Source organism: Aulostomus chinensis, chromosome 11 (assembly GCF_037954235.1).
Source record: "Aulostomus chinensis isolate RoL2024-O1b breed Wild chromosome 11, RoL_Achi_v1.0, whole genome shotgun sequence".
In the NCBI taxonomy this organism is placed as follows: domain Eukaryota; kingdom Metazoa; phylum Chordata; class Actinopteri; order Syngnathiformes; family Aulostomidae; genus Aulostomus; species Aulostomus chinensis.
In genome coordinates, this window is record NC_141330.1 from 25,791,596 (window position 1) to 25,810,147 (window position 18,552).

At 42.6% G+C, this 18,552-nt stretch overlaps 1 protein-coding gene across 2 annotated transcripts in view; it reads right to left on the minus strand.

Moving 5' to 3' along the window:
• usp45 (ubiquitin specific peptidase 45) overlaps window positions 1-18,552 on the minus strand; it is a 32,632-nt gene that overhangs the window by 6,572 nt on the left and 7,508 nt on the right. The window contains exons 6-11 of one of the 2 annotated variants that reach the window (XM_086219207.1): window positions 14,840-14,991; window positions 13,018-13,113; window positions 12,516-12,580; window positions 4,261-4,348; window positions 1,489-1,570; window positions 172-263 (exon numbers count right to left, since the gene is read on the minus strand). In XM_086219207.1, the coding sequence (XP_086075333.1) occupies window positions 172-263; window positions 1,489-1,570; window positions 4,261-4,348; window positions 12,516-12,580; window positions 13,018-13,113; window positions 14,840-14,991 (575 nt within the window). Of the gene's footprint in view, window positions 1-171; window positions 264-1,488; window positions 1,571-4,260; window positions 4,349-12,515; window positions 12,647-13,017; window positions 13,114-14,839; window positions 14,992-18,552 lie in introns of both variants that reach the window. The other variant, XM_086219206.1, reaches the window with a different exon arrangement.

Here is an 18,552-nt window from a genome sequence, read left to right on the forward strand (position 1 = left end):
GACAGCAATTTCAACAGCTTGTAAACAACAGACCATGAGTGACTGAGCATACAGTGGACATGAGGAGGTGTGGACTTCTCGACCCAGTGTACCTGCACTGCTGAGAACATCACACCACACCTGAACAGCTTTCACCTACCGATCACAACCCTTTCACCTACTCACACTTACATGCGCACACTCTTCACACATGATAGTGTTGGTCAGCTCGCCCACAAAGATGCGGTCCACAAAGTTCATCTTCACACCTTCCTTCCCATACGCTGGTGGCAAAGAGAGATGCAGGTCTCAATTAATGACACATTTCAATGCTCAATGTTCGCTTTCACAAACTCTGAACCCATTTTGATATTGTTTTGCTTCAGTCGTTGTAATCCACTGAATTATTTTAGTAATGTAAATCAGTTATGGCTTAAAAAAAGAAGCTTGGAACTAAGGGCTGCAGGATTTTTGGGGAAAAAAAAAGATTATTTTGCAATTGATGTTTAATTGCAAAAGTGATACGATATGCAAAGTTGGGAGAACTGTTGCGTTTTGCATTGTTATTCTTGTTTACATTGAAAAATCCATTGTGATTGTGGTGTTCTTTTTTTTGTGGGGATTGTATCAAACAAATTTGTTTTATCAAGGCTGAGGAAAATGACGTGAAGGCAGGAAGTATCTAAGGGAGCATCTAAGTATTTGACCAAAAAGGTATTTTGACACTTCAACAAATACTGCACCTTCAGGCGATTTAAAAATTGCAGTCGGGCATATTGTGATTTCAATTAAAGTTCAATTACTAATAATTGTGCAGCACTGCTATGAATTAAAATATCACGGTATAATGAACCTTTTGGTCCCAAAAGGTGCAGATGTAGCTGATCCTGATTACCAATTACAAAATGCAGCCAAGCAAAAGGCAGAATCGTCAACTCAAAGAGCTGATTAATGGGAAGCTGCAAGAAATTCCATCCATTTTCTTCTGCTTATCCTGTTAAGGGTCACGGGGGAGGGGGGGAGGGCTGGAGCCTATCCCAGCGGCTTTTGGGCGAGAGGTGGGGTTCACCCTGGACAGGTCACCAGTCCATGGCAGGGCCAACACATAGAGACAAACAACCATTCACCCTCACATTCATACCTATGGTCAGTTAAGAGTATCAATTAGTCTAGTCTCCAATTGCATGTCTTTGGACAGTGGGAAGAAGTCGGAGTACCGGAGAGAACCCACGCAGGCACGGGGAGAACATGGAGACCCACACAGAAACACCCCGTGCTCCAGCCGGGACTCGAACCCGGAACCTTCTTGCTGTGAGGCAACACTGTTGACCACTGTACCACTCTTTCATGAAATTTATCCTGGATAATTTCTCCAACTTTGCAGAGGGATGTGGATACAACAAAGGGCATCCATGGCATTGCTCCGTGCCTGGTTAGTCATTGTATTTTCACTGCCTGCCACAAGATGGGACTATTGATCTGGGCCATGTGTCGGTGCAGCATATGCACCTTTGACTTGGCGCCTGGTTTCTTCATCTGCTGTCTTCTCTGTGGGATTGTTGAAAGCCTTCAGGATGCCAGCCTTCACCCTCTGGAGACACAAAATCATAAAATAATACATTAAGTATTTTTCTTGCAAGCAATCCAGATACATGATACAAGATCAAATGTCACAAAATAGACCATGTTTGTATTTCTGAAATTGGTCTTGTTAACTCATTGGTGAATATAACAATCTAGGTTAGAGCTCAGTTTGACAGGTGCATTTATTAAAAGCATTATTAGTGTAAAATAATCACTGTGCCTGTCTAAACCTGTTAACATACACATCTCTTAATTAACTGTGTGTGTGTGTGTGTGTGTGTGTGTGTGTGTGTGTGTGTGTGTGTGTGTGTGTGTGCGAAAAGTTCTTCACAGGGCTCTGTAATTGAAGGTGACATGGTCAGTGAGTTGTTGGTGAGAGAGCTGTGAAGAGGCACAGCCACAGTAAAGCACCAATCAATAGATAATTGGCCAGGGTCTATGTCTGTGCTCGAGACCAGTCACCCCCATTGTCCCAGGACCCACGCACTGGACTGGCTATTTAGGTCAAAAAGCCCTGTTAATCCCAGTCCGGCCAGCCACTCACCCCACTCAGCCAGCACAGTCAAACCAGGCTGGGGCTCTCCTAATTAATTACCAGTAACCCCCATCCTCCCTGTGCCCCTCCCCAAAGTAACAGCATGCACCATCTCACACAGCATGGGCAGGGACAGGGGGGCTGTGAGTGGGTGGAGAGGGTTGCTGCTGGTGCAAGGGTGAAGGGGTGGAAACTAAAATCAAGATGGGGCAAAGAAGGACAGTCCATGCCCTGGGAGAGTAATACCTACCGTCTCAGCTAATTGATGATAATCGACTGGGGCCAAATTAGCATATTTAGATCTCTGATACTAATGGCCAATCAACACAAACACTCGGGGCCTCAAAGATGACACCGACACCCACGGCACAAACACCAGTCTCCGTTTCATGCGCACACACATAAGAAAGATGACTATAACAATCCCAATGCTATCCTCCGCGGCACATTGACTGGCGGGGTTTTGTTTTGTTCTTTGACTTGAGTGATGCCTCTCTGCAACACCACGGGCCATGTTTGATGGAAATGATGTGCTATGATTTCAAATGGATCTATTTTAGCTCTCATTTTCAGAGACAGATGTCAATGATATTATTTGCCGCTGAGTTTGTGCTGTAGAAAGATTTCTTAAATGATATCTTCATGACGAGCGCAGTTACCAGTGTTGCTGTGGATTTTCCTTTACACAGGACGCTGTGCATATTAACTTGATTTAAATTTGCTGATTCAAGATCAGCAGGAATGAGCCAACTGCTGCTGGTTTAAGAAAATTGTTTGTGTAAGGTTTGAGAAGCCATATAGATAATACTTTGATTAAAATACTTCAATACCTGTATAATGATTTATTTAAAAGTTAGTAACAGGTACCTAATGTAAATGAGTTACAGTAAATCAATAGAGGAAGCTGCACCACTTCCTCAATGCCTCCTTGATTCGATTGGGAGACGGCTGATGAGCGTGTGTGTGTGTGTGTGTGTGTGTGTGTGTGTGTGTGTGTGGGAGGGGTTGGTGGGTGACCCTTAAGCACAATGGGACGGCCCTGGAGCCCATTCAGCAGCTGTGGGTTTCCCAAGATCACACAATGATGCCGGTTGCGCCACTTGCAAGTTCCCTAAGTGGCACAACTGTCAGTGTTCACAAGTTTGAATGGGAGCAGGGGAGCTCAGGCTGCGGCCCCTCCTAGGCCCCAGGCTGACCACTAAACACACCCGCTAACGTCTCCTCCGAGGTTCACGTAACCACTGGTGGGGCAATGGGGGACAGCTAAACCCTCCAAAGGGCTGCTGTGGGGTCTCCTAATTGCTCCTTGAAGGGGTGGGGGGTGGGGGGGGGGCAGTTCTGTGTGCTTGCCAAAAATATGGCACCATAAATTGGCTGGCCAAGCAAAACTAAGAGATTAAGACACAGATGACAAGGTACTTTGGAGTGACATTCAAGACAAAAGAAGATTGACACAATCCCACTGAAGTAAGGGATGAACGGGGCAGTGACGGAGACAGTATATCAGCACTCTGCTGACATCATTGTCCTTCAAGGTAACAGGTAACAGGTAGATACCTGCATTTGATACTCCTATCAAATACAGACATCTAGGGCCGTAAATTACCATTTAGCACATTCAACTCTAAAAGTTCACTTCAACAATGCAACATGAGAATGAGGTATGGCCTTTTCTCTTTTGATCAGGCCTTAAAACACAACATAATCTAATTAATCTTAGAAATGATGTAGAGTCAAAAGTACTGTGTGTTAAACATGATGTTAAAATGAAGGTAATTCTGACCATAGAAAGAGCCTTTTCCATTGAAAGGAAACTCTGCTGTCAAACTTGCCTCACACCTGAGCATGACAAGCTAGTGCTGGGTGTTCTCCCTCTCTCTCTTTCTTGTCTCAGCATCCTCCATGCATCCATCCTATTTCCTCTTCTTTTTCACCTCTGACATGATTCCTCTTTGGTGGAAATTCTGAGCTAGTTTCCAGTATCTGAAATCAGCACCTCGCAGACTCACAGAGCTCAGAGGGGGTTGAAAGGAAGAGGCACCAAACTGCTCACCACGAGACTGTGCTCCATAAAGTGGTGTTCAAACTTTTAGTTCCAGCTCATTTAAGCCATTAAAGGATGTATAAAGCATAAGTGGATGTGCATATATATAGAAGCATACTTTAGTTTCCTCCACTCGTATGGAGTCCAGTAAGTAGTGAAGCAGCTCCTGGCTGTCCTGTTGTTGATAACCCTTGAAGCGTGGCGCCCTGGAAGAGACAAACAAAAACAGAAAATGAGAGTGGTTCTGATTTAGTGGGAGACAGGTAGTTTGTTACAGATGACCAGGGAAGCACCTTGCATGGTATTTACAAATTAAAAAGAAAGTGGGAGCAACCCGGAATCTCCTGACATTCTAGGCCACAATTGATTGACAGACGTGTTGATTTGTATGAAGACTGGAAACAAGCAAGTGGAAGTCTTTGAACTGAAAGAAAAACACATACAGTGGCTTGCAAAAGCATTCAAATCCCTGAACTTTTCCACATTTTGTCATAAATATACTTTACTGGAATTCCATGTGAAAGACCCACCTATAAAGTGGCACACAATTGTGAAGTACAAAGAAAATTTTACATGATTTTAAATCTTTTTAGACATAAACAACTGAAAAGTGCGGTGTGCAAAAGTATTCAGCCCCCGAGTCAACACTCTAGTGACAGAAAAAAATTTAAAATAAGGCAGAAAGTGGAAAAGTTCAGGAGTTTGAATACTTTTGCAAGCCACTGTGTTTGGGAGTTGTTGTTGTTTTGTTTTTGTTTTATTGGGAAACATGTAGGGGAAAAAACAGGATCAGCATCACAATATTAGTAATTATAGTGATAAGTTTGAAAATATATTTTATAGCAAAGTGGAAGCCTTTGTCATTCCCTCACAGAATTGCTGAGAAGGCACTGAGTTATGGCGAGAAGTGTTTTTGAGAACATAACGAAGACAATGTGTGTTTAGCTGTCGTGGTACACTTGACCTTTGACCTTGAAAATCTGATCAGGTATTCACTAAAATCAATGCGTTCCTCACAGCACTTGGGAGAATGGATGGACACACAGAAAGGATAAGCTGGTGGCTTTCCTAACAGACGGTTATTAATGTGCTACCTTGTCTTCTTCTACTTTATAAGTGTATATATGTACAAAAGATATCTCTATTTTTTTCTTATTGTATATTGTTTTTTTTACTGTGAAATGGAGCACTGCAATCCAGCAATTTCCCGCAAGGGATTAATAAAGGATTTCTGATTCTGATTTTTCTTTAGTATCATGGTCCCCAGGTACGAAGGCTAAAGGTTGAAACACCTGAAACATTTATAGACAATGTCAAGTGCATCAAATCGTTTCAGGAGGACATGAACACATTCTATTTAAAGCATCAACATTTCAGAGCAGTTACGAATTGCCATCAAAAAGTAAACTTAGTGTTTTACAAAGTGTCACAGGAGACATCTCAGAATAATTCATTACATTCATCTAACCAACTCATGTTTTTGTATAATCTGTGTTCTAACAGCTTAACACTGGAGGGCACTGGCAGAAGTGTTTTGCAGCACAAAGGTAAGAATCATTAGCAGTAAAACAACTGCTCCGCTGTGCTGGTTGTCATGTCATCTACTGCCTTTCCTCTTGTTGCACAATGGAAAGCAAGATGGACGTCCAACCTGGACAAGAGTGCGGAGGGGGGCTCTCCTTGGGTTTGTCCCCTGGCCTTCCACAGGGAACAGATGTTAGGACAGATGCCAGGGGCAGATGGGCAGCTAAGGCTATAGCCACTACAACCTGTTGGCCCGAGCCAGGCACATAACCACAGCACAGGCTGGTCTGACAGGCAAAAGACACACTGAGAAGCAGCATTTCTGGTTTGGGGAGCCATCACTCAAATGTTGAGGATGTTTGGCGTGGTGGGTTCCATCCCCCATTTCCACTCTGAAGATCTTTTACGGGTGGCTCATGGCCTACACCAGAAAAGCCTTATGGTCTAGCATCCACTGATTTCCTGTTGTGTCTTTCAAGGAGCAACTGGTGCCAATCCAATAATGATCCGTAACCACTCAGACACTGCAATGATCTTCACAGCTATTGTTTCTTAAGGGTCTAATTTACTATGATGGCACAACAAAAACAGCATTCGATTTTTTCAGCACATACTTCAGAATTTTAAAAATAAACCCTTGTGAAATAATGCAAATAAACTGCAACTTCTTTCCTTTTTTTTTTTTTTTTTTAACAGAGAATTTGGCACCAGTTTTTTGCAGTCAGCTACTGATGCCAGCCATAAACCCATATCCTTATTGTAAGACCTGTCCTACTTAGACATCATGGTTCCTCTACGATATGCTGCCATGTGAACCACGATGGCCGGGGGAGAGATGGCCAACCACCCGCCCTCAACACAGGTCATGAACAGGAGGTCTGGAGAAGCTCAAAGTCACCCCCCCCCCCCCACACACACACACACACACACACACTTGCATACTGACACGGTCTGTCTCATAGGCCCTTTTCGTGCAGACAAACAGGGAAAGGAGGGTGAAGGGGCGAGGACAGCAGAGAGCACATATGTCATTTATTCGCAGCCTCAAAAATGAACAGCATGCAAAGGAATGTCTCCTTCCTTTTCTGCAAACTGGCCAGTCAATCTCCCCAGAGAACAAAATCCGAAGCAAAAGAGAGGGAGAGAGATGGGTGAAATGAGTGAAACAGGAAAAGAGAGGCAGTGGTAGAGTGGGAAAGAGGGGGGAAAAAAAACAAAAAGCTTGGTTAGAATCAGTGGGAATGGGGAGGTCTGGAAGCTCATCCCAGTGGAGAGAAGCAGAAGGGCCCTGTAGCGCTGCTCTCAATCTGGTCAATGCAAACAGCTGCGGTGCTAACACAATTAATAGCCGGATGAGTTAGTACCAGACACAAGGCCACACAAGCTCATCCCCCAAACACACACATATGAGCAACACAATGCACCCGCATTCGGATAATGAATTCTTCCAGCATTTACTCACACGCAGGCATAAAAACCAAATATGTGACTCAATGATGTACATTATGGTCGTAAGAATTTTGAGACCTGTACAAAACACAAGGTGCACACAGACTGTATCTGAGTCACTGCTGCCAATGCCAAATACGCTTGTGTAATGTTGTCCATTTAATTTGATTTTTTACTCATTTGGTTCACTGTAACAATTCCCTTTACCTACAATAACATAAGCTAGTGACAATTAATATACTGTCAAACAATCATTAATTCTATGAACATTTCCCAACCTTGTGTTTGACAGTGACCATAGCCTGGTAGCCACCAAGCTGTGACCCTTTGACGGTACACCGTGAAATTTCCACAAACACCTGGCTTCCTTTGCAGCTTGCAGTTCAACGTGGCACAAAATGATAAAGCGACATTGCTTTTAACAGAACCAGGGGTTCCACCTGGGCACAGAAACCCTTGTGACCCACCGGACCTCGATTTTTTAAATAAGAACGTGTCACGATAACAGTGAACTCCTTTAAGGGACTATGTTACGTCACGGTTAGCACCTGTGCAGTTGAGACAAACACAGACAACGGTGGTAGCATCACCATACACAGACCTCTGTGTGTAGAGCTGAGGCTATTTTTATTGTTGAGTAAATGCTTGAACCCCCAAGGCACAAGCCAAGTTCAGGTGCCACTCAACTTTGGCCGGCAGGCTCACTTTCAGCTCTTCAACTTTGGATATCACTTGGTACATACAAGGTCAAACCCTGTAGAGGGTGTCCCCTGGACTTACATTTGGGTCGACAAAAAAGGTATCTCGCCTCCAAATTTCAGGGCACGAGGGTAGTAATTTTAGCAAAATCCAACAGGTTGAAATTTGAGTAGATGGTGCCCTGAAGTATGGACGAAGGTACCCGTTTTGTAAAGACATTCTCCTTCACGATGCAATTTGAGCTGACTGTGCACGAAACTCCTGCTCGCTTGCGGTGTTGCTCATGTAACAGTAGTTGGCTCAGAATCAGAACCCTAGAGAACATCTATGGAGGAACCTGAGAAAAATGAGACAATCAAGACCCTTAACTACTGCTAGCAACACTGGCCCTTGACAACTTCATTTCAACACTTCCACAACTCTTGTGGGTCAAGGTTGACAATAATGGTAAACAAAATCTTCAGATTCATGTTAGAAAAAAATTTCAGTTTCTCTCAGGTCAGAATCCTTCTTGTCCCATTGTTCTCATGTTACAATAGCCTACAGAATTCTCGTTCCTAGTTCTTAGAAAAGCAAATGTACATAGTGGGACTACAGACAATGTTTGTACCATAGTATACCTTGAAAATATATCACTGCAACATTAAGTGCGATACTCTTTTAACTCTTAAATTAAAAGTTTTAAATTTGACAGCATCCTGTATTCCACAATTTGGTATCAGCAGAGCCGGCTGCTGCTGAGCAAACCCACACAACACTGCTTTAAAAACAATGGTTTCCACCCCAGCAACTACATACAGTAAACTGGAACTCAACCCTTTTCAGGTGACGTGTATTTGACTGTGCGGTCTAAAGTGACCGACAGCTTACATCGAGGTGTGCATCATTTACTGGGCAGCCTCATTAATAAAAGGTTAAATGGAAAAGTGAACATTTGCCTGATATTGAAAAGTCAGAAAATGAAAATGACTCTCTGTTGGGAGTTGTTAATGTGTGTTTGCTGCAATGTAGATACATGAAGAAGTTGCAGTCCTAAATTAGACGAATGTCTGCACAGTGGTTACCCGACTGAAGATGAAGCACATAGCACCAGCCTCAAGAACACGTCATCATCTCTATAAAAGAATGTATTTTTGTCACTTGTGCTCATTTGCACAGGGTCTCTTTTATTTTGTTGTTTTGAAATGAAAGAGGACAGTAAATAAGAATAATGAGTAAAAAAAAAGTTTCCAAACATTCAAAGATAAACCAATTTGAATGGACTTGAATCTTCATCTTCCTCCATTCTTAAACCTGAAAGAGGTCTTCCTCTTTAGCAGACAAACATGCAATCCCTGCTTCTTTGTGTTTTCACTGTATGTGTATGTGCTTGTGTGTCCTGAATGCCACAGCACTAGATGGAATTCATTGTTATCCTCTGCTACCTTTATCAGGGATGTAAGGCTTCTCATACAGGCTTAACAATATTTGAAAGACATGGGGACATCAACATTCATACACAGTGAAGAAGAGGAGAGTGAACTTTTCTTTCTTTCTTTTTTAACAATACAATGAATTGTTCAGTGGCAATACCCAAAAATTGAATGCGTCCTTGAAAGAGGCAGGTGAAGATGAATGTCTACATGTGACCTTTGAATTCAGCTTATGCAATACAAATGCATAGAGAGTGCATCCCAATTCAAATAGAAGAAATAACAACAATTAATGAATTAAAATTCATATTAATGCTTTCATACAAAAAAACTAAAGGCTGTACAGTTAAAAAAAACTGCCCTTACAAATTTCAGACTCCAGGTGCTGAGGATGAAGAGAGTGTTTGAATCTTTGGTTCTCTATCTAACCACAACTGATTAGCTTTATAGAAAAAAAAAGTTTGAGGGAATGTAGGAGTGTTAGGGGTGCATAAAATACTCCAAACACTCCCTCTGCTAGCAGGAAGAGAATGATGATGGTAGGTTGTGGGGTACTCGGCTGGTTGAGGTCAAACATATTATCTCAGACAAACAAGAACTCACACACAAATGTGGGCATAAAGTGGCTCCAGTGGTGCAAATAAACACTTAAACCAGCCTTGATCCAAACCAGAGAGCTTTATTAATCTGCTTGTAAACTCAACCAGAGTGGGAAAGACTGTGAAAGAAAAATGAAAAAGGGCTCTTCACCCCCCCATCCAAACCAAGGGCAGACTCAGCCCTCCTAGGGTGACAAGAGCTTGCAGTGAAAAGTGAAGATGATGGTGCTACTGGGGGAAAATCCTGGTAAACGCGAGCAGTTCTTGACCCTGTCCTTTCAGCTTTAGATCCGACTGAATCCAGATGATCTACTGTGGGAAAGCTAATAAAAAGTTGAGATTCATCCAAAGATGGGTGAATCTTGCCAGAATCTGCAAAATGCAAAGATGAAACGAATTCCTGATGAATATTTGAATGTGTTACGCCTGTGCGTTACATTTGTGGCAGGAGTGAGGCATATGGGTAATGGCTGCTGAGGCTTAAAGTCGTATTTCTCTGTTTAAAAGCATGCCAGTGGAATAGATTAGCCCTACGTTACATTATCTTCATGTGAATGCATAAAGGTGTGCAATGCCTGCTCTCTGAATGCACAATTTGCTGCATGTGTGCTTTGGGCTGAGATGGTACCAGGTGAGGTAGCAGCCCGCATAGACACACTTGCATACACACATGCCTGTCTGATGAAAGCTAGGTACCAGAATAACTGTCAAACCAGAGATGCACCCAGTCATCCGACATCAAATGCCCTGGTCACCCACCTGCACTACTAACAGTGCCAGACCAACCCCCCCAACTCACTTGCACACATGCAGGGTGGACCCAACCAGCAGTGTACCATGCTCAAACAAGCCAGCCAAGCAAAACAAGCAAACATTCCTCCTCTTAAAAAGATACTAAGTGTTCATTTCACAAACAAAGGCCTATGCTTCCGCCGGACAGAACAAGGTTTTGATCAAATATGACACCGGTGGTAAAGCAGCGTTGCAAATACCAGAAGACCTACAAATACATCGCTGTTCTTGCACTTTTGATGAGGTGCAGTACCATTGACTTGTTTTGTAAATGCAGAGCTCAGAGCATGTCAAAGAGATTCAGCTGGGACCAGGTGCTCGCGTAATCTGGCTGGTGAAAGCGCTTCCCAATCACAATGAGGGGATAAAAGCTTAGGCTCTTGTGATGTAGAGTGCTGCCGTGGAGATAGGGAACCGCAATAATTGAAAACCCAACACTTGTAATGCAGTTTGACAACTTCACTGACACATAAAACCTTTTCCAGCTGCACACACCTGCGTACACGCGGGTCTTAACCCGGGTAAACCTGTTTAAAAGTGACCAGCTGATGCTGCTCCCATTGCTAGTGGACAAGGAGTTACCTTTCTGTTTTTTTCTGGGGCATCACATTCAACACCACCTATACAGTACCAGTACACATCAGAAATGAGTGACAAGTGTCAAAATAGCACAAGACTAGTATCTTGAGCATGTATGTACTCTTTGGTATCAGTAGTAAACACAGTGTGGAGGTCAGTAACAGTGTTTCTGGTGTTGCTACTCTGTCTCATTTACTCCTCTGTTGTTCAACCTCAACACCAGCTGAGTGATGTAAGAGGTCTGACGGGCTGAATTTGCGACTGACATGACAAAAAGTCACTGAGGTTTACTGGTGGCAAGCTTTCACTGCTTCCAAATATTACTGATAGTAGAGTCCCAGCCACTCATTGCGTGTTTGTCTGGGATTGGAAGCACCACCAGCGGGCCATAATTCACTGTGCTCAAGCAGGTCCTGTATTCACATCAATGTCAGTCAGAGCCTGAGTCAATAAACCCCTGTTCCAGGTTCACGTGACCCGGGAGTGAAGGCCTATTAAGCCTGTTCCGAACACAGAAACTATCAGATGTTAGCGGTTTTTGGCCTTTTTCAGGCTAAAGCTTAAATGCTTTATATGTGATGAAGTTCTAACTGCATAAAATGCTTTCTTAGGAGGTTCGGTTTGAGATAGCTGGACAATTCACAAGCTAGTAAGGAATCTAAAGATATTACAAACACACACAATCACTGCCACTGACAGCTTTCAGCCATTAACAGTGACTAGAATAAGTGGTAGACTGGAGCAGAGAGAAGAGGATTGCTGCTTTTACTATTAGAGATAAAACAACCCTCATCACGTTACAGTAAAGTGTCTGCCGCTCTTATTGATGTTGGATTTTTAGATGTAGGGGAAGTATTATACTTGTACTGCATATCCATAGTGACTCCATTTAACAGGCAAGTCAATTTTAAATGAACTTTAGAAATGCAAACGCTCTCCATCTCCTACGCATTGCACCTTCACTGTTTATTTGAAAAAACAAAAGTCACCTCTAAAAAATTCTTTTGAGGGACTTTTTTTATTCTTATTCTGCTGTTTGCATCAGCCTTTTTGAATGGAATACTTCAAATTGCACATCAAAAATATGTTCATAAATGAAGATAAATTATGTTAGACTGGATGGTAATTTCCTCTTTCCAAACTTTGTGATTCTGAATAAACCGTTGCGAGAGCTACTTAACCGCTTTGTTTGAGAAGCCAAATTTTGGCACGTGTAGGACCATACGTGATTGGTCCTACAGACCACTGGTGGCTCCCCTATTGTCACCACTCAATGACTCTAAATAGTACACCTGGGTCCTTCATGAGAGGCAGCTTACTTCTGGCAGAGCTGGTTGAAGAGGATCTTGGGATTGACGGGGCCTTTCCCTGGTTCTTTCATACTCTGGAGGAAAAGAAACATGGCTGCAGTCAGGGGCTCTGGACTGGGCAGAATTACCATCAATGGACTCTGTAATACATAAAGACAACATAAAAAAATATCAAAATAAGACGTTATGGCAAGAGTTTTGGAGGTAAATGAAAATAACAAAAAAAGACTCAATCAAAGCTTTATTATTTATTTGTTTTAAATATTTAATTCGTTTGCAGGATTAAAGTCACAGTTGCGCTTAAAATATCCACTTTAAGTTGATCCAATTCTCTCATTTGATGTGTTTTCTCTGTCAGCTGTTAACGGTATCATTTATACATCAGATGTGACAAAGAGGCAGCTTGATAATACATATCAGAATCACATTTTCAGGTAATTAACATTGTCCTAATATGTAGGTTTGTTATGAGAAAACTAAGCTTAAAAGGGGAAGGTTTAGCTACCCGTACCAGATGGGTCTCAACAGGGGGGCAGATCCTCAGCTTGTACCCTTTCTCCTTCACCTCCTGGATGAGGTCGATGAGCATGTGTGTTTGGGACAAGTTCTGTAAAAATGGAATTCAATTATTTAGCTAGTCATTAAGCAGCATTTCATCAGCTATGTTTATATCATTTCACAGCAGTAGTATTGGGAGTTAGCATTTTTGCACATACAAGCATGTTTATGTATAAGAGATGATCAGCTAGGCTCTCATCTAAATAGACGACAGTGCAGTCTGAAACTGATCATGTGCTGGGTTTTATTGTGTATCAAATAAAACCCAGCAACAATTTTGTGGACAAGAAATTTAAAAAAAACACAAAAAAAACCCTGCGTTCTGCACTTAGCTTGTGGCGATTTAGTGTAGGGAATTAAAATCCCTTTGTGAAATGATATCTCCATTTTTGTAGATTTGGGAAACCTGTGGCGAGTTCATTATTCTAAAACAGGCTTTTAAATCTCTGATCTGTGAGTTTGAGATGTAGAGGAGATCCTTGGTGAAGAGATAGCCTGAAGCAGTCAATGTCCCATCATGTAAGAGAATCATCTTTCCCTTCTTTTCATGAGATTTGTTTTGTCACATCCTGGCAATGAAAACAGTTGCTATGGAAAACACACAATGGAGCTGGCATTGTGAACGCAGACACAGCTCATCCTCTGACAATTATGTGTTTTCACCAAAAAGATTGCAATTTTCAAGGAGACAATACAAACAGACAGGGAGAGAGGGAGGGAAAGGAAGTAACGCCTGCTCACTCGAATTTCAATCAACGAGTAAGGCCCTAAGGGTGATTAACAAAATGGCAGAAAAAACAGGTTTATTGTTGAAGAGGCATGTCAGTTTGCAGTGACCATGACACAACCAGAGAGAGACTGGGGAAGCTCGATGGTTGTATTGTGTTGTGAACATGCTCTGCACCAACAGAGTACCACTCGTATACGGGCAGGTGAACACATCCGAGACTGCATTGCATTTACTGCTGCACTGAATATAATTCAATGACCTCACAACCTTAAAAATGACCTCAAAGCCTAGCCAGTTTACACACACGTACAAACACACACACAGGTCTAGATCTGGTTTACTTTGGGCCAGACTCCAAAGACACTCCAGTCGAGATGTATTTTGACGTAATTTAAAGGTATAGAGGAGAACTGGGTCAAAAGCAACTGTTAACAGTAGCAGTTTCCTCCAAGTCCACACAAGCTTGATATGCCTGACTGCATCTGCAGATACAGCACACATTTACAAGAGCCATGAAAATTAATGTGGATTCATCACATTTTAAGTTACACACAATCACGCTCAGGGAATTCCCTCAAGAGGTAGATATTTTTCAATGACAAGTTCTGTTTGTTGATCGTCATTTCACAGTTACCATTCTTCCATTTAATTTTTCAAAGAAATACACTTTCAATACATTTCATTAACTTCTCTTACATGAACCTTTAATAAAAATTAAAAAAAACATGCACACTTACTGTGATTACATCTATCAATGAGAGGGATTTTGTGTGAATCTAAAAATAAAAGTTTATTTGCAAGTTGGTTACTGGCTTGGAAGGAGGTTTGTGCCGTCTGCGAGACCTTCTGGTTTCATTAGGTAATTATTTTGGAAACACAAAAAATGTAGAAGTGTACATTGTACATCTGAATCCAAAAAATACAAATTAGTAATATGTTACATTATGTTTAAAATTTATCATTAAGAATTGATATTACAACATCAACATTACAATCACACATGCAAAGGGAATATTTAGATATGAGCAGACGCGGCCGTACCAACCTGCATGACGGCGTTGAAGAAGCAGGTGTTACCAAGGTTACTGATGCCTTTGACGGGGCCCAGGGTGCTATTGCTGGCAGGACTCTTGCCTCTGAGGGTGTCAGTGTGATCGGACGGCTCTTCTCTCAGCTTGATGATCTTGGGTGATGTTGCTAAAACAGACAAAAAAAGACTAGGTCAAAGATGGAAGCTGCAGCAACGTTCGGACTGTCAGTGTGGAGAAGGTTGATGAGATTGGCAAAGGATTCAGCAATTTTATCACGGCGGTTGGGCTAGCAATTAGGGCTAAGACTGAGGAAATTTGGAAAATTTGGTCTCTCCTTCAGTTGGGATTGTGAGATGGTACTGAAGAGAACTGGGCCTATAAGTGACGTGAGCCTGGGTGCAGGGTGCCGGGACGGCAGCTGTAAGGAAAGCTCGGTCATTTGGGAAAGCGGATGACAGATGCAGAAGTTTCCGCTGGTTAGTGAGGGGGGAGTGGGGGTTGGAGAGAGCCAGCTGTTACTCCTGATTACTGATAATACATAACCTAACAGAAACTCAGACACAGATGCCAGAATGTAACAGTGATATAGAGATAGTCTGCTGGGGACAGTCTAGGGAAGGTGCTGTAGCTACGCTAGCTGATGGCGTGCCAGCAGTTGACAACAAAGCTGACACCGTGATGATTCAATGCAAATAATGTCACTGCTGTGTGTTGCCAGCTACTGATACACCCCAGACTAAGGAACTCGACCAATGAAATTTAAAGGCCAAATAATCAGGAATAAAAATTGTCTGTTAAACATCTAGTGGACAAGTAAAGGAAAAAAAAGCTCTCAGTTAAAATGAGGGTTTAAATTAGTGTTATCACAAGAACCAATATTTTGGTATCAGGTGGATGTCAATACTCTGAAAATGAGATGGTACCTTTTTTCAGTGGTAGTGTCGTTACTAGAGATACACCAGACAATAGCAACACGCAGAAAGGTCGCAGCAAAGGAAAGCTGGATTACAGAGACAGCAGGATTACTTCTCGTGAACCACAGCTTTACCAAGCAGAGGTCGAGAGACAGCCTTTGTGAGTGAGACGCTGCGCCGTGTTCTGAAATAAAACTACAACGGATCAATAAGTGAGGCCACTGCCATAATAAACAGCAGCTTATTTTGATGCAAGACATGACAACATTTGCTCCAGACTTTAAATAGCATCTTTGGTTGCCACGTAAATTTAATCCAGCAGTGCTGTCACAAATACTCAGTGTCGCAACATCTTTAAATGCATCAAATGAAGATTTTGCACAAGTTATGAAAAATGCAGAACCACATGACACGATGGAAAAAATTCTTTAATATATTGAAAAAACTAAAAGTCAAAGATGGAGGATGATTTTTTTTCTCCACATTTATCAGAAAATGACAGCTGCACGTTGAAATGAATGACAAATGTGATACAATTATCTGTGAAAATTCAATAGTTTTGCTCTGTTGTAGTAGATGTAATAAGAAATTTCAGTGCAAAATGGCAGTATCTTAATGGCTACAAGCTGCAGAGAAATCAAACAAGTCCTAGTAAATACAAAAAGAGTTTGGTTCCTGAGCACTTCAACCACATAAGCAAATCAAGACAGCAGGCTGGCAGGAAGGTCAATTGCCTGAACCTACTTCTGCCCAAACTAAGGAAATTCAATTGACCCATAAACCATCACAACCATCTTAACAACCTGCACCTTTACCCTCACTGTTTTTCTCCTTGCACATAAATGGCCTTGTCATAGCACATATTCGATTTGTGGAACCGCTACCTGTGCGAATATATTGAAAAGGCTATTCATTAGATCGGGAAAATAAGCCCACTGCTAGCCACAACCCTGCAAGCTTTTCCTCTTCAAGGCCGAGGACGCGAGCCAGAGTGATCTGGCCACCGTCACTGGAACGGGAAGCTTGGTTTCTCTACTCATGGCCTGGCAATTAGCCTTTGATACTTAAGTTCCACTAAATTTGAGTAATAGGCCAACTTTTCTGTTAATCAGAAAAACAAATTAATTGAGGCTCACGTTTACTGTACTGTCTTCTAAGTCTGACCATTATCACGTTTCCTTGCAGCAGAGACAGAACTTGCATTGCTTTAATGAGAAGAGTTCAGAGCTGATGAGAAATTAAGAGAGGCTTTGTAAACTCGTCTTTAGTTTTGGGATTGAGAAGGTTCAGCTTGTAGGGATGACAGGCTGTCGCGGCGCTCCACCCAGTGGTGCTAAATGCATCTGGCCCCCTGTGCTGACAACATCTGGGGTTTCCTTCTCCTCTATGAAGCCATACGGGAGCGCCCATATGTCAAACACACAATGCAAGAAAACAAGTGGAAATACCGCAGCCCAGATTAAAAAAAAAAAACAAAAAACACTGTATTTTTGGATCTGGTGTGAAACGATGTGTCTGTGTCAAAGTGTCAACTGAAAACAAGGAAAATAACAGCATGAGAGAGTGTGTAAAGCAGCGTGTTTACTTGTTATGGTGTGTGAGTGAGTGGAGACACAAAATCAACAGACTTCATGCAACTTCAGTGTAAGAACAACGACTGGCACCTCGGCTAAGTGGGAGCAGAGGAACGAGGGAACTAACTGGGCGGAATGGGGATGCCTATGGACACACACTGCATCTGGGACTGTCACCCAAGGTAAACAATGTTCAGGGAGCCATCTGGTTGAGGGGGGCAGAAGAGGGCAGTTGGGGGGCAGAGGGTGGAGGGAAGGGTTGCAACGAGCACAAGCATATGGAAAAGCAGATTTTTCCTCTCCCTGCAGCAGTCAGCGAAGGCAAATGTCAGCATGCGCTGTGTCCACGCTTGACTGTGCTGCACTCGGCACCACCACCTGGCCCTCCTTGCTCAGCCACCGAGTATGGGCAGCAGTGACACTGTGGAGCCTTTCCCCAGGGTGGAGAAAAGCATCACAGTGCTCCGGTTCGTCCACATGCACGCATGTACACCAACACCTCCTGCACTCCCTGCTCTTTTTCACACAAGAGATGCACAAAGAAACAGAGGAATTGTTTACTTTGACAGAAAACAATACAAAGCTAACTGCAGTCTTTACAACAAGCAGGATAGTATGTCACACGTTTGTCATTTTGTTGCGATACAGCATTAACTGAGGTCAGCACCAGAAATCCTGTGAGAGAACTAAGCATTTGAAACAATGCCACAAACAAACATGTTCTTTGCGCATACAATGACCTTTTTTTCCTCACAATCATTTACTGCAAATCCTTAGCATTTATAATCAATCCAGAAAAAAGCTTCTGAAAATACTTCCAAGTTATTTCATGTGCTTCCTAATGTGATGCAGTTGGAATGTCAACTGTCAGATTGTTTGGCCAGTGGGCTTCATGCTCACATGTTCACTTACAGTGCAGCAGTGTGGAGGGCCAAGGCCAGCTCCCTTCATGCAGAGCAAGCAGTCAAGAGGAAGGCCAGGCAACACCAAATGTCTTATTAATTCACTAATTTGTTGTGACTGCAGGGCATGAAAAGCTTGTTTCCTTGCCATCTGAGGCCAGGAGAACCCAGTGCCATGTTACTTGAAGACAGACATACACACACACACACACACACACACACACACACACACACACACACACACACACACAAAGAGAGCTTTAACTACCCACTATCTGGCCTACTTTCATGTGCGGTGGTGGGAATAAAGGCAGGATCACCCTTGATTACCTCCATG